Source organism: Aspergillus alliaceus (assembly GCF_009176365.1).
Source record: "Aspergillus alliaceus strain CBS 536.65 unplaced genomic scaffold BDW43scaffold_82, whole genome shotgun sequence".
NCBI lineage: Eukaryota > Fungi > Ascomycota > Eurotiomycetes > Eurotiales > Aspergillaceae > Aspergillus > Aspergillus alliaceus.
In genome coordinates this window covers 62,053-75,943 of record NW_022474765.1, presented here as the reverse complement: position 1 = coordinate 75,943, position 13,891 = coordinate 62,053, and the positions used below count along the sequence as shown (strand labels likewise).

Genomic DNA, 13,891 nt, shown 5'->3' with positions numbered 1-13,891 from the left:
TCCTCCACTAAGTTCTAGCACCTGTAGCGTAGCACAGGTAGTATATTGGCAGCCTCATTTAACTTTTTTATCCCACCTGAATAAACTACAATCAGTACTTCGATTCTATTGCTGTCTATGCTGTCTATCCCCCGTTCCTCGACTCCAGACGCAAACCACACGGCGGAGCCCCTTCCCAGCCGCGCGCGGCAGCGGATGCAACCAACTAGTTCACGCTTTACCGTAGCAGCGTAGAGATAAGGTGTTCGCGTGGTGAAGTGGAGGGCAAGATAGCGTCACTTGGGTTTCTGGGTATGCATGTAGGCGCAAGATACCTAGGATATCATATACGCCGTTCTTGTGCCAGGACGGAAGGGCACCGCTTTAGTCACACCAGCTACTGACGGTAGCTATGCCTACAGGCAACAGGGGAGAAATAGAGCGCCAATGGGGTTTTATGTTTGTATCAGTGCTGCGTGAGACCTCAGAGGGCCGTTGTAATTCAAGAAGAAATTTCAGAAGCCCAGAGCAGAGGTTCGTGCCGGCGCTATTGCCCGCCGGTATGACCCGGTTGACGGGGACAGCAGAGGGTGCCGCACCGGGTAGCAGGTATATCAGACTGACATAGGCTACTAACAGTTCTAAAATAGGATCGGGGAAGATACTGGAAAGCGCGAGGCGGTATTTGCTTGAAAAAACTCTTGCTTTTTCATCTTGGCTAGGCGGTACTTTGTTGGGCTGCTGAAACTGTATACAGTAACTAGGGTGTTACAGTAGTTTGCGCTGCTTTTACTATCTATGTATGCAAAGAATGGAGAAAACATTTTGAAATTTCTTTTCCAGCCCACGTAGCTTTGCAACTTCTGAAATATTGGTCAAGCAAGAACTACTAGTATAGATTAGGAAAGGCTCAAAGATAATAATCCAGTAATCAATTATCAAGGATATTAATTTGAAAATAATGTCACGCTAGGGTTTTGTAGGATCCTTTGTCCATGATTCATGTACCTGGGGAACTTTTATATGGATCTATGCTGGAGACTTAGTATAATTCCCTGCTAGAGATGTACACCATAGGAGTTATCATTGTCACTGGTAAGCACTTCCTACAATGAACAATAAAAAGTCTCATTGTTCACTATCTGTGTAAAACAGACATAGTTATATTCACTCTAGAGGCCCTCAATTTAGACTCAAAAGCAGTACATAATAAAGGCTCATGAACACAATAAGCTCAGGGAAAGGAGGGTGGAGTGTGGGGGGGGATAATTATCGGGCCGCATTCTTGAATGGCATGGCAAAGATCCCTGAAGATGCTGATTTAGTCGGTACACATTACAGTGCCTTTTATGATAATGAAAGGGAGGCATGGCAGAATTATCACTTTTTGGCCCTCTTTATCAATACTCTCAAAGAGCTATCATGAGCTGCCATTTTCGGAAAGCACCAAAATTGTTGCCTAATTGTATATACTGTTTTCCAGGAGTGCTAATGGAGGTGGATTGTTGCACAAGGATGAACAAACATAATTATCTGGTACTATCACAAAGTTGTCTCAGTTTGTAATTCATGGGGGGTGGGTAATGGACTATGGGCGGTAGCATCTTTAAAATATCACAAAATGGGGCCATTGCCCAAATAAGCAGCTATGTCTTGGTGGTAGTTTCAAAATGTAATTTTTGAGGATAGCTTAGTGCTTGTATAAATACAAGACTTGTCTTTCAGTTTCATATCTCTTGATATCTTGGTACTTATATCACCTGGAAGCACCCCTGCTGGCACAAAAGAATTGACATTGAATAACCTTCTGCCCTGTCTATCGTGCCTAGTCCTACCATGCCTGCTAAATTCGATATTTTCAAGGTTCTCCCTTTGGATATTTGGTACTCTGTCAAGGATTATCTTCATCCAGCCGATGTTGAGAATGTCTTAAACTCTGGTTCGGCTCTATGGAAATATATCTTCAAGGACGAAACCTGGCTCAATCTAGCGAAGACGCATGATCGATGTCTCCCTCTACTGATTGGACGCAATCTAAGTGATTTCAGACCTCGTAGGGCACAGAATCACCTCTACTGTGCCCTTATTGCAAGTGACTATTCAGGTGATCTTCGTCAGTATCAGGATAAGTTCTTCGCGTGTCTCCGGGATGGTTGGGTTTACAATAAACATCGGCACGAGATCAGCTTCCAATCTGGCCTTATTATTAACATACATGAGGTTATTACCGGCCACGAAGCAGCGGCTCTTCCCCTCGAGCAAATATTCTCCGAAGACAGAAGTGGCCTACACTTAGAATACACTTTCTGTCATGACCACGGCATAAAGGTTCTCTCATCCCAAGATATTATTGGTCTCAATGGCCCGGCATACAAAAAAGGGGCCATAAAACATGGCTGCTCTCTCAAACTTCTGTTCAAAGGTCAGGACAGACAATGTATTCTAGAGCACGTCAAAAAGTCAAAGGACATATGGGCAGAAAAATGGGATAAAAAAGGGATGATTGCCTCATGGACAGAAAGGCCTGGAAGATATACATCAAGGGGCCCACATTTCCTAAACTACACTAATTGATATATACTGTAGATATGTACTAAGCCCTAGTGCTATCTTTATGGATTTGGGGTTTTGCCAATTCGCGTCTGCCATGTTATCGCCCTTTAGTAACAGCACAAACAAAGAATCCTGAGTGGGGGACTCATTACCAAGCGTTTATAGCACTGGATAGTGTCAAAGTACTTGCTGAAACTTGATTCGACGCCGTACACTTTGGAAATCCCTGCCTCGGAAGAAGTTATTGGTTACTACATAAGCTACTGTATATACTCCTCCGGTCACTATTTCAAGCACTATACCTTCAAATAACAGGCTTTTCTTCAATTTTTTTTACATAATATAACATTTTAGTACACTATGCATCTACCTCTAGGGCCATCTGTTTCATGCAAACCCCTAGGCTATGGTAAATTGATCCAGGATTATTTAGCTAGCCATGATTGAATTACAGTATATGTCCCATAGCTGTCATATGCAAGAAGCTTGGAGCTTTACGGTAACTTGGTCCAGATACTGGTCCGTACTCTGCATTTTTGCGAAAGCAAAAAAGTTGAGGGGAGAGGCGCAACTGATGGTATAGTTAATGTCAGGAAGGAGTGATGGATTCTGTTTTGGGAAAATGAGAGCAGCGATGCAAATGTTGCTATTCATTTTGAACATGTTCCTGTGTTGAACTGTATACAGTATCGATGATCTAACAGAAACTCAAAGCTTAAGCTGATAATTATTAGATTGCCACAACAGGGACAACATTGTGAGTCTTATCCATAATAAAATGAAATTATAAAAGGATGGACTCTATTTTTTGCCTGCCCTCAAAAATATTCTTGATCGCAGTCATTCGTAATTCGCCGATCTACGAAGCGCACATGTGGGTCGAATAGTACCTGTTGCGCAATTGGAGGTCGGCAAAGAAGATGCATTAGCATTGGCCCACTAAGGAGAATAAAGAAGCAATAGACATGGTTGACTTTGTATTCTGTGTGCACTTCATTAGCAGACAAGATCTCCTTAGCATCATAGTATGATTCATACCGTGAACAACTGACAGGCATTATTGGAGAATAATTGGATCTATGCCTAGAATAAAACTTTTTGTTCCCCCACAATCCACACAATTTCTCCTAAAGAGTTAAGGCCAGCAAGATGGATGTCCAGCTTTGAAAGCCTGCTGTTTCTCCTCCCTAGTTTATGTTTCCTTTCTTTTGTTGCTTGAGGCCCATTTTGTGGGGCTCTGCTGGTTCCTCCAAAATGTTCCAACAGAATGAATGTTGAACATAAGATTTTGAGTTGAGTTGTTCAAACACTCCAATGCAAAGGCTTTAATTAACTTATTTTTCTAATAGTTTTATTTTTCGATCTTTTCTAATTATTACCTCTCTGCCTTATTGTTTTTCCTATCTATTGTCTCAATTTTATTTCTGTTTTGCTTTGTTGATGGTTTGACTATCCGACTTTCCGAATATCCCTCCACAAATCTAGTGTTGTATGACAATTTGAACTTCAGAAGACATTACTATAACAAGCCATGTACTCTGTGTAGATGGATAATTATAATGGAGTGAATGGAGTGTTGATTCCTGCACTCCTGTTACATCATCCGAAATCAGTTGTCATTAACTAGTTACATAGCCGGCTTGGCGCTTATGTAATCGACTTTGTCCCGCACGAGGAAAACGTTGACCTCAGCTCATCTGCAACCACATGGTGTGTGTAGGACTACCGTATGTTCCAACACAATTTAGATTGGGCATCCCCTTTACCCTAATTGCTTTTTAAAGTGGCATATTCTAGTAGCGGCCCTCAGCAGAAATGCTCAACTTGGATACTTTATATGGACTTTAGTTCACATAGAGTCTGAAAGTCACCACTTCAAGTATATATTGATGGAGCTGGTTTCACTCACGTGTGTGGGATTGATTGTCTTGAGGTCTAAATCTACTTTACAGAGATTCTTTGGTGGTGGTCGGGTCACGTGGTCGCTGCCTTAGGCTCCCATAGGCTCTGACATATATTTCGTCGAATTATAGGATTGTTGAAGTCTCAGTAGTGAGCCTGCTACCCTAGTTGAGGAAACTAAGTAAGAAGTGATGGAGGATGTGCACTCAAGAGACAGACAGATGGCAGTTCTCATTATGGGATGAACCACCTGGTCAACATTGGACCATACAGGGTAAATATTAGACGGCGCTAAGCCTGAAAGGGGAGGGTTGCCCAAAATGGCCCATCTGGTAAACCACAAACTATCTTTCTTTTTGAACAGCACATGATATGCCGTTAACCTGCTCTATCAGTTGCACCTCTGCGTCGTTGCGAACGCTTCACCAGTGGTGTCGTATACCTCAGATTTCTCGACCAACGCATTTGCAGTGATCTCAAAGTCCTCCCAGCAAACTGCTGACCGGATATCATCCAGATCTGCTCCCATGTGAGCCCCTTTTCCACTAATTCCCGCAGGCGATCGTCTTCAATCGCAGAATAAGGCTGGGTCTTGCGAGACGTAGGGAAGGTACAGAGTGCCTTAGCTCTAGCCCTCGCCCTTGTAAGGGGACCGCATGTTGTCTTACTTTCATTTTTCAAAACAGCGCTTGCCAATATATTTCGACTAGCAGGGTTTGGGCGGGCCTTCTCGGTGTAATGCTTGATGCCAGGCTGCAGAAGCTGTTGCCCAGTCGATTGAGGTGAGAAGGGATAAGCCCTCAATCGTGTCACATCTGACTGGCATCCCTCGCCTTCATCAAGGGTACGATTCATGTGACTTGCATCATCATTGTCATTAACGGGACTTTCAGAGGAAGATGAATCTGCATCGGAAACCTCAGAGGTGGCTGACTTGCTAACGACATGAAGTATTCTATCATTCCCGCACCGCGGAGTGACCGACAACTGACGACTCCCCGCATCGCCGTTATTTCGCGCCCAGAAAAACAGAGTGTCTGGATGGGGCAAATCGTCAATATCTATATCAGCGTCGCCCGTGTCGCTAAGGTGATTCTGAAATTCTTGGCTAGTATCTAAAAGATCACTGCTAAGCAAGGCCCCTCAATAACAAGGTGCGCTATACCCATACATACCTTCACCGGATTGTGGAACCATGTTCTCCGTCTTGGGAGCTCCAAGTGCTCCAGCTGATGCTTGATGACCCAAGGAAGAAAACTTGGATTCGCTGCTCATGGGAGCGCATTTCCCACGGTGAAGCCTCTGAGCCGTGGCGCGACTAAGTGGCATTCTAGGTGTACTGGAAGGTGAAATGGATTCGTATAAGCGGTACCTGGCAGTGTGTAATTTGGCAGGCGTGGGATGATTCGTGGGGTCGGAGGGAAGTGGGTAAATGTAGATGGGTGGTATTTACAAGATAATCTGAATCTTTTGCGTTATTGTTTGAGACTCGAGGCGGGTCAAGGTATTTATAACGAGCTCGCCAGAGAGTGACTAAGGACCTAAAGCAACCATCCGGATTCGGACGACAGAAGAAGGTGACTTTGATAATACTATCTCCCTGCACAGCCAACCCAACTAGTCATGCCATTACACAATGGCCGGGCCTAATCCACGATCCTCAGTGCTTTTAGGAAAATGTTGCATTCCTCTTGGGTTGGCCAATGCCAATGGAACCTGAAAACTAGGAGAGCTTATAGGGTCAACCCTAAAGAGTAAACAAATGTTTCCCATAAAGGCAAATTGTTGGAAGAAACAAGCGGATTTTGTGGCGCTCTCGTCATGGGAGCGTGAAGGCACAACGGATGCTGATGGCGCAGCTCCAATCAGCCATTAGGCCATTAGTCGGCAGTGATGTAAGCTTCATTTGAGGTCTACCGTGCTATTGTCATTCAGGGCGCTAATGATATTTTACCTTAGTAGGATTGGCAGTCTACGCTACAAAGGCCCACGGCTGAGAGATGTAATGCATGGTGGCTTTTCTTATCTCTGCCTAAAGCTCTTAAGATTAGTGGCCATCCTGCTGGTGATCTTCCATCTGATCTCTAGCTCCAACAAGTCTCCACATCAGTGGGATAAGAAGCAATTATATGGCTGGAAATGTAATACATACGATCTCTAGACAGAGGGTGTAACTGTATTGTATACTATACAGTAGCATTGTTGCTTGGGAAATATGATTTAAGGAGGTGTGGTCATCAGTTTGTGGACATATATGACGGCTTTCTCTACTCTTTTCTTTGAAGACTCGCATTATTTAACATAGTGGTATATTGCTTATATTAAATCTCGGGCTTGTCAGTATCGCGGAGGTAGACTTTGACCCATCCTTGTGTAGATTGCCCTTTTTGCCTATGGCCTAGACTTTCCTCCCGTCCCATTTGTAGTGAATTGACATTGACGCAGCACGCAAGAAATGGGCCAACCTACTAGCTGTGAGAAGGATAAACTGGGAATGTTGTCAAAGTGCAATGTGCCTATAGCGCGGATGGGAGAACCTGACTGCATGATTGTACTGTTTCGATGCACTTTCTGTGTGACTATTGGCTAGCAAGTCTGCCAATATATCTTACGTGGCATAATTCCAACGCTGTATTGTTTGCATATCACGGTCCTCGGAGACACCATTCCCTTTATGCGAGCCCATTGAATTTCATGATCTTGTCGCTGGCAGCGTTCTCCACGAACTGTTTCACTTTTGTATCCATATTCCAAGGTGGTAGCCCGCTACTGTCCCAAGGGGTCAGGTGCAGGTTCCATGTTTGATCGTCATGCCCATTGATAGGGACACCAGAGATTAGAAAGCTACTGGACTTGGCCCGATTACCACATATTCTCCAGAATTCTCGGGACTTCACGGAAACTCTCTTTCTTTGTTGCAAGTTTGTTTCTTTGCCTTGCTTCCTTTCAAAGACCACGGGATAATCGGGGTGTGCTTCCCTGACAACCATTACAGCATACCATATATTGCTCGGCGGAGAATCGTCGCGAGCTGCGGTATTCTGTTGGTTGGACATCTTCTCGTAGTACTCTAAGTCGGTATCTAACAGTAAGATAAAGTGGTCGCATGTATGAAAGATGTCGAGCAAAGTGGAAGAATGCGGGAGCTGGAAGACTATGTGGTCCGGACCAGACCGGCACAGTGCATGGGTAGCTTTATAAGTTGCGCTGTTAGGTTTGAAAGCCTAGTACTCCATACACCCAACCTTGATAAGGTCAACGGCTGCGGTTTGCGAGATCTCTATTCTGGATAGAGTCGGTGTCATTCTACCGATAAAGCAAGGTTATTGGGCGTATAATTGACGTGCTCCAATATAAGGAGGGGAAGCCTACGCTGTATTACCACAAGATGTCTAATGTCAAGGCATGTGTTGATGACTCTAAGCAATTTCTTGACGTGATGATACATTTAGTTGATTGAATACGGCAGGCCAAATTTGTCGGGCTATCTCAATAATAAGACTCCTAACAGCGCATTACTGCTTGGTCCAAGTGTGTTCCCGCAAAGCCTCTAGCGACAGTGGCAGTTTGTTATGCCCTCATATTTTAATCTACTGCAATAAAAGGAATATACGGACCCCAAAAGTAAGTGCAGCAGTAAACTAAGGAAGCCTTAGCTCTAAGCACAAAAGCTCCCAAGCAATGGCTTGTTGACTAAACCCTGATACTCAATGTCCAATGTTCTGCCACCATGAGAAGCCGCAAACCTCTTTTGACCTCTTCACCACCCACTCTCTTTGTTTTGTGTATGGAACAATGAAACTAAAGTCTCTTCTACCGGTACTGTAATCCTGACAAGCTTCGCTCTCTCGTTCTCGCTAGGTCACTATCCTATGATATATAATTTGGCAAACACAGTGGTGAGTCCGTCAGCCATTTACGTGTTCTCAACTGGTTTGGAAGGCGAATGCAGTGAATCGAGCGGGAGCGAGCTCTCCCTTGGTTCCAAAAGCTCATCAGGCTTTACGCCAACTCCTGCCTTTCCGACAGTAGAATCGACAATCGAGCTACCCGTCAACACTCGAAGGTCTTCCAGATTACCGTCCAGGTCTGAATTGCAGGATATAAGAGTGCAAGAGCTTCTGATTAGGACTTTTGAATTGACTGTGCGTCCTAGGTATTCAGGCTGGGACTCACAGGATTGCCAACCTTTGATAGCTACACCAGCGTTGACGAGTGTGGTTGACAGTCCACCTGTGGAAGGGCATACCTCGGTATCCGCCCTGCCATGGTCTCTGGTAGAGTCTCAGTATGACCTCGCGTGGCTGCACAGCAAGCATCCGATTGTCCCTCTTCTACGGTCGTCCCAGACCACTGGAATAAGGGTAGACTTAACCCAGCAAGAGACAATAAGTTCGAAAGAGAGGCTAGAGTTGTCTACCACAATGCAGGATGGGAAGTGGGAACAGGCTCAGTCAGTGATAGTGGCGGCAACCCAAACCGTTTCATCCTTTCGTGATGTTTTATTACGCCCCAGCGAGCGACTTATAAGCTACACCAGGCCGTTCTGGCCTTGGCAGTATGCAGCAGGAGTTCTATCCCTGCGCCAATTGCCAAATATTTTCTGCCGTTATCGGCAAAATTTCATTGAGGTCCAGAACTGTCGGTGTACCCACTCTTCAAGGAGCTTTGGTTTCTGTAATGCTTCGGAATTCCACTTCGTGTCTTGACTCCACGAGCCATGGGAAAGAGATAACTACGTACGTGGAGCCATCCTTGCTTGCCCACATCTCCATAAGGTCGGAATCTATAAATCCGAAAATTATTTATAGATGAAAGAGATGGCGAATGCGACGAGAGTGCCTCTTTCGATGCTGCTTACCTGCCATGCGAGCTGGACACCATGGTATTGCCTGCAGCTCCAAGCAAAGGGTGATACAAGTGCCAGATTGGCGAAGGATCATCCGCAGGTCTCCGCAATTTCAGTGTCCCCTGGGACGGAACACTATCACGTTCCAGGTGGTAAGTGAGATGCAGCGAAGAGATAAAAAGATGAGGGGGGATGTGTATGCAAGAGTGAGCACCTTGGAGGATGTATATCAATCAAAACTTGGTAATATGTCGCATCTGGAGAACAAATAAGTCTAAAGATAGCATGCCCTCTCTTAACAGCAGCCTTGCCTTCTTGACTGTTCGTTCTATATCATTCTCAATGGTGGACTATTTAGGATGTACGAAGCTTCGTATGTTGAACCTCTAGATGTCGCAGCGCGAACCAAGGATGATAGAAATTGTACAAGACAGTTTCTTGCTTACGGTGGGATGGCTAATATATGGATTACAGAAACCACTTATTTTCGTAAAACCGATTCGGACATTTGGGAAAGAATTACGCAACGAAGGATAGCATCCTGTAACTACAAAACTATTTATAAGCCAGATCACTAAGGTTCAATTCTGATGGGCACATGAGTAACTTTGGACGACCCAACGGCTAGCGGTGTTGTTATTCAGCGGAAGATTGGTCGCTGGTTATTCTCTTCTGTAACCTTTGCCCAAAGAGATTTTCCCGAAACAGAGTAGTCTCTAGTCTTTATGACAAGTGCCATTTCTATATACACAAAGTATGTAACAATCCTAGCAGTTGACAAATCTGCACTATGGCCGAGAGCGATTAGAAAGTATCTGAGACAGTTCAAGCCGTAATAACTCTAATCCCCTTCTAAGCTGACTTGGAGCTGTATGTCAGCTGTACATGTACCGTAGATTATTAAAAGTTTGACTCTGCATTCAAGATTCATTCGCAATATGTTTTTCTACAACTCAAAGCTATGTATTCTCTTCTTGCAGCCATATCACCTTTTTCCAGTTGCCTCGGCTGGCAACGCAAAGCCACTAACACATCTTCTCAAGGTCTGTACATTCATGGCGTTCATAGATATAGTATGCTCACCTGTTGCTAGATTCGTTAATGATTATCCTACAAGACGGGAAGGCTCAAATAAATGGATGCCCCGCGTTTCGAAGGCACTGCATAGAGCGGCAAGTTGGTGACAGCTACCAGATTGTGCGCCAAGTGAGCATGTGTGATTTTGAAGAAGGAGGGCAAACAGTTACGCTCTCTTGGACAGAAAAATTCTTAATAGAAGAAAAAATGTTGCGGAAGTCTGAGCGTGGGCTACAGTTACTAAAAGATTACGATATTTGTAAGCAGTCCACAAAGTGAGCAGCTTACTATTATTATTTTTATCTATTTCTATCCTGTGAGTGTTCTATAGCCACACTTAACTCGGCGGGAAATGTATATATTCTGAGAATTGAGTTATGCGTTACTTTCAACAGATCCCCAGATCGTTATTTCCTGTCCCATCGCAATATGTGCTTCATACAATTGTAATCCACAAGCCCTGCGGCGGCAAGTGCAAAGGCCTGTTCCCTTGTGACCTGGTGTTCTGTATGGCCGACAAATACCTACCAACACGAACCCAACATTTTGCTTGCCCTTGTAAGAAATGCGGCAATTGCATTACTAAAGAGAAAGAGCTTTATGAGGGGGGTTGGTATTGTAGTACACCACACATGATTATGACATAAAGATGAGCGCGAACCTACCCTCGCTTGTATAAAAAGCAGGGGCTAGTAGTGGGGCATAGTAGAGAACTAGAAGTTTATGGAGTAGCCGGTAGGGAGCAAATCGGTGTCTCGGTTTTTCCCCTCCAGTTGTGTAGCGTCTAAAATCATTTTCTGTAACGGTGCACTGGGTCATATCAACCGGGTGCGTGGTTAAAGCTGCGGCAGAGCTCGCCGATCTACTCATATAATCTGGCTATCGGCTGAGATAGCTCTTACTCTAGTCAAGCACATTACCTCTTGCATATATCTTGCTCTCTACATCCATATCTGCTTACTGTATGCTGATCTTAGTGCATAAAGCATGATGGATATATCAAGTCTCGAGCACGTTACCCTCGATACCCCTCTGTCTCCTTTCCGCATCGCAAGGTACCCCGGCCACAAGTTCCAACTTGAAGGACTCGTCTATTCCTTGTGGGTCAACGTCATTATCCTCGACAAATATGCACCGGGTTGTCCTTCACTTCTTCTTCAACGTTCCGCTTATGATAGTCACCCCGGGTGCTGGGAACTGCCTGGCGGCAAGGTTGACTATGACGACCAAAATTTACGTAAAGCTGCTGAACGCGTGGCTAAGGAAAGGACTGGTAGAACTGAGCTCCAGATCCTTGATACCGTCCTATCAAAGATCGAGAGAAAACATCACTGGCATAGTTTCACTTTTCTTGTGGTTGTCGATAGACAGTCTGGCTGCATGGGTTCGGCGGAAGAAGAGAATCGGGATTTAAAGTGGGTCACGAAGGACGATGTATTGAGGATGGACAGGGCTGCATTCTATGGCACCGAACTAGAAACCATCCTCGGGGCATTTGACACTGTGGAGAAAGTAGTTGACCTTAGCCTGCATGGGTCATCTAGTACTCCACGACGAATCCAGCATCAGTAGGTGGATTTTGATAGACAAAGTGAATCGGACTAGCGCCCATGAATACAAATACCGGTTGACCCCTTTATCTCCAAGATCATAGATATCATCTTCATTATTACAGATACCGCAATATCCTACTAGAATAAACATTACTTGCTACCTCTTCTTTTGATTATAACCTCTCGTTCGCTATGGTCGACAATGCACCGCATGTGCATATTCTTTTTCATGCTCAAGGTCGAGATATGCTCGATCGTTTAGAGTTCCCGGGGTTTGGACTGAACATACCCTCTTCTTGAGGGGCAAAAACCCCTGCTCCATTAGCGAGGGGCAAGAAAGCCACTTACTTTCGTTTGTGTGCGAAGAACTGGGATGAAGATTGAAAGTCTCAGAGACCCTAAAAAGCCGGGTATGTGGAAAAATCAAAAACAAATTTACTTTTCCTACGGTGGTGAAGCCGCGTCCTCCCGATTCGCAAGTCCTAAATGTAATCGTAAGTCGAAAGAGTCTTAACCATATAGCAATTGACATTAATAACGTCACAGCGTCTATGCCCCCTAATGACGACTGCCTAAGAACATATGAAAGGAACTAGGGCTCTTAGAATTCCACAGCAGCGTGTCTATATTCCAAAAATGTAAAGGTGTATATATGTATCGTAGCTAGGGCGAATAGCTTACATCGTAACGCCGCTATAAGTTATCTTATGATCTAAATTTAATTTTTAATATATCAAATGGAAGTAAAGGTCACGGTGATCCTTGCTAACCCTGCAAATAGTTTTCGACGGAAGACCGCATTCTAAAAGTAGTGCAGATAAACTATCAGGATTATGGACTTTCTAGGGCACAGCTCGTGGTATGCATTTCAGCGAAGGGTGCGCCTAGAATGAAAATACTGCAATATGAGGAGGTGATGGGTTATCCGGGAGGCAGGGAGGCTCTGTACTATTTTCAGCCGTTGTTTGGAGAAGAGTGGCAGAGGACGACGATACGATGAACTGCGGAATCAGCTCGCCTACCACATTGTCCCTTCATTAAAAGAAAATCCTTGATTTCTGGATTCTAAATTGATCTCACATGAAATATGGGCTTGGCAATGTACCTAGTAACCGCTATTGGTTTAGCTCCTATGCCAAGAGCATTTTAAAGCGCATACATCTTGAGAAACCCAAAGGAAATGCTAGTTATGCATACTTCATCTAAGGTGCGTAACTTCCCACTTTAGAAACCGTACAGTAGGTGAAATAATCCTCCAAAACTTACACCTTATAAGAAATGCAAAGACGCCCTGTTATACATCGCAAGTCACCTAAAATATTTGCACACACCTATCCCATTACCTTGCAAATATGGAGGATCATATTCGGAAACCAGTATTTGTTTATCCTCGCTGGGATGAAGAGGAAGAATTGAAAAAAGATCTGGAACAACTGAATGGTTGGAAATTCGATATAGGTCGGACCAAGGCAGATGCTCCGGTTATTATTTTAACAAATACAACTACGCTCACCGGAGATGAAGTCAAGGACGCGGTGCCTCATGCGGAATTGGCAGATCTGCTTCATGAGTATAATATGGTGCTGAAAGACTTGGAAAATATGATATACTTACCCGAAGAAACTCAAGTGAGTGTTTGTTATCTGATGGAGATTGGATAGCAGCGGCTAAAACGTGTGACGACAGTATACATTGACGAGTACGACGGATGGCTCATAGGTAATGAGCGATTGCTCGAGAGAATGGAAGACTCCATTTCGATTAAAATTTAGATTGGTTGGGCCATAGATACGATGGGCTTCTAGTGTATCTAGAGTGTGGATGGGTGGACTGGTTAGACATTACTTCTTTTCGTCCTTTAATGCTGAATATGGCCAGTTGGGCAACTTTTGGGTGCATGTATATATTACGCCTTTCTTGTCTTTACTTTCCTTTTTTTAATTAAAGAAAACAAATCCCCTTGGACCAAACGGGGTCC

At 44.3% G+C, this 13,891-nt stretch overlaps 4 protein-coding genes across 4 annotated transcripts; 3 read left to right on the top strand and 1 right to left on the bottom strand.

Moving 5' to 3' along the window:
- Positions 1-1,815: 1,815 nt before the first annotated feature.
- On the top strand, positions 1,816-2,553 carry BDW43DRAFT_304530 (uncharacterized protein; the record flags this gene model as incomplete). Its single annotated transcript, XM_032045617.1, has 1 exon — positions 1,816-2,553. The coding sequence occupies one exon, from the start codon at positions 1,816-1,818 to the stop codon at positions 2,551-2,553; it is 738 nt and encodes a 245-aa protein (XP_031894391.1).
- Positions 2,554-4,812: 2,259 nt separating this feature from the next.
- BDW43DRAFT_316728 (uncharacterized protein) lies at positions 4,813-5,763 on the bottom strand (the record flags this gene model as incomplete). The annotated part of the gene is made up of 2 exons (XM_032048380.1): positions 4,813-5,549; positions 5,610-5,763. The coding sequence occupies 2 exons, from the start codon at positions 5,761-5,763 to the stop codon at positions 4,813-4,815; spliced, it is 891 nt and encodes a 296-aa protein (XP_031894390.1).
- Positions 5,764-11,350: 5,587 nt separating this feature from the next.
- Positions 11,351-11,932, top strand: BDW43DRAFT_316726 (NUDIX hydrolase; the record flags this gene model as incomplete). The annotated part of the gene is made up of 1 exon (XM_032048379.1): positions 11,351-11,932. One exon carries the CDS (start codon positions 11,351-11,353, stop codon positions 11,930-11,932), a length of 582 nt encoding a protein of 193 aa, XP_031894389.1.
- A 1,333-nt stretch (positions 11,933-13,265) lies between these two features.
- On the top strand, positions 13,266-13,632 carry BDW43DRAFT_316725 (uncharacterized protein; the record flags this gene model as incomplete). Its single annotated transcript, XM_032048378.1, has 2 exons — positions 13,266-13,541; positions 13,600-13,632. 2 exons carry the CDS (start codon positions 13,266-13,268, stop codon positions 13,630-13,632), a joined length of 309 nt encoding a protein of 102 aa, XP_031894388.1.
- Positions 13,633-13,891: the final 259 nt, after the last annotated feature.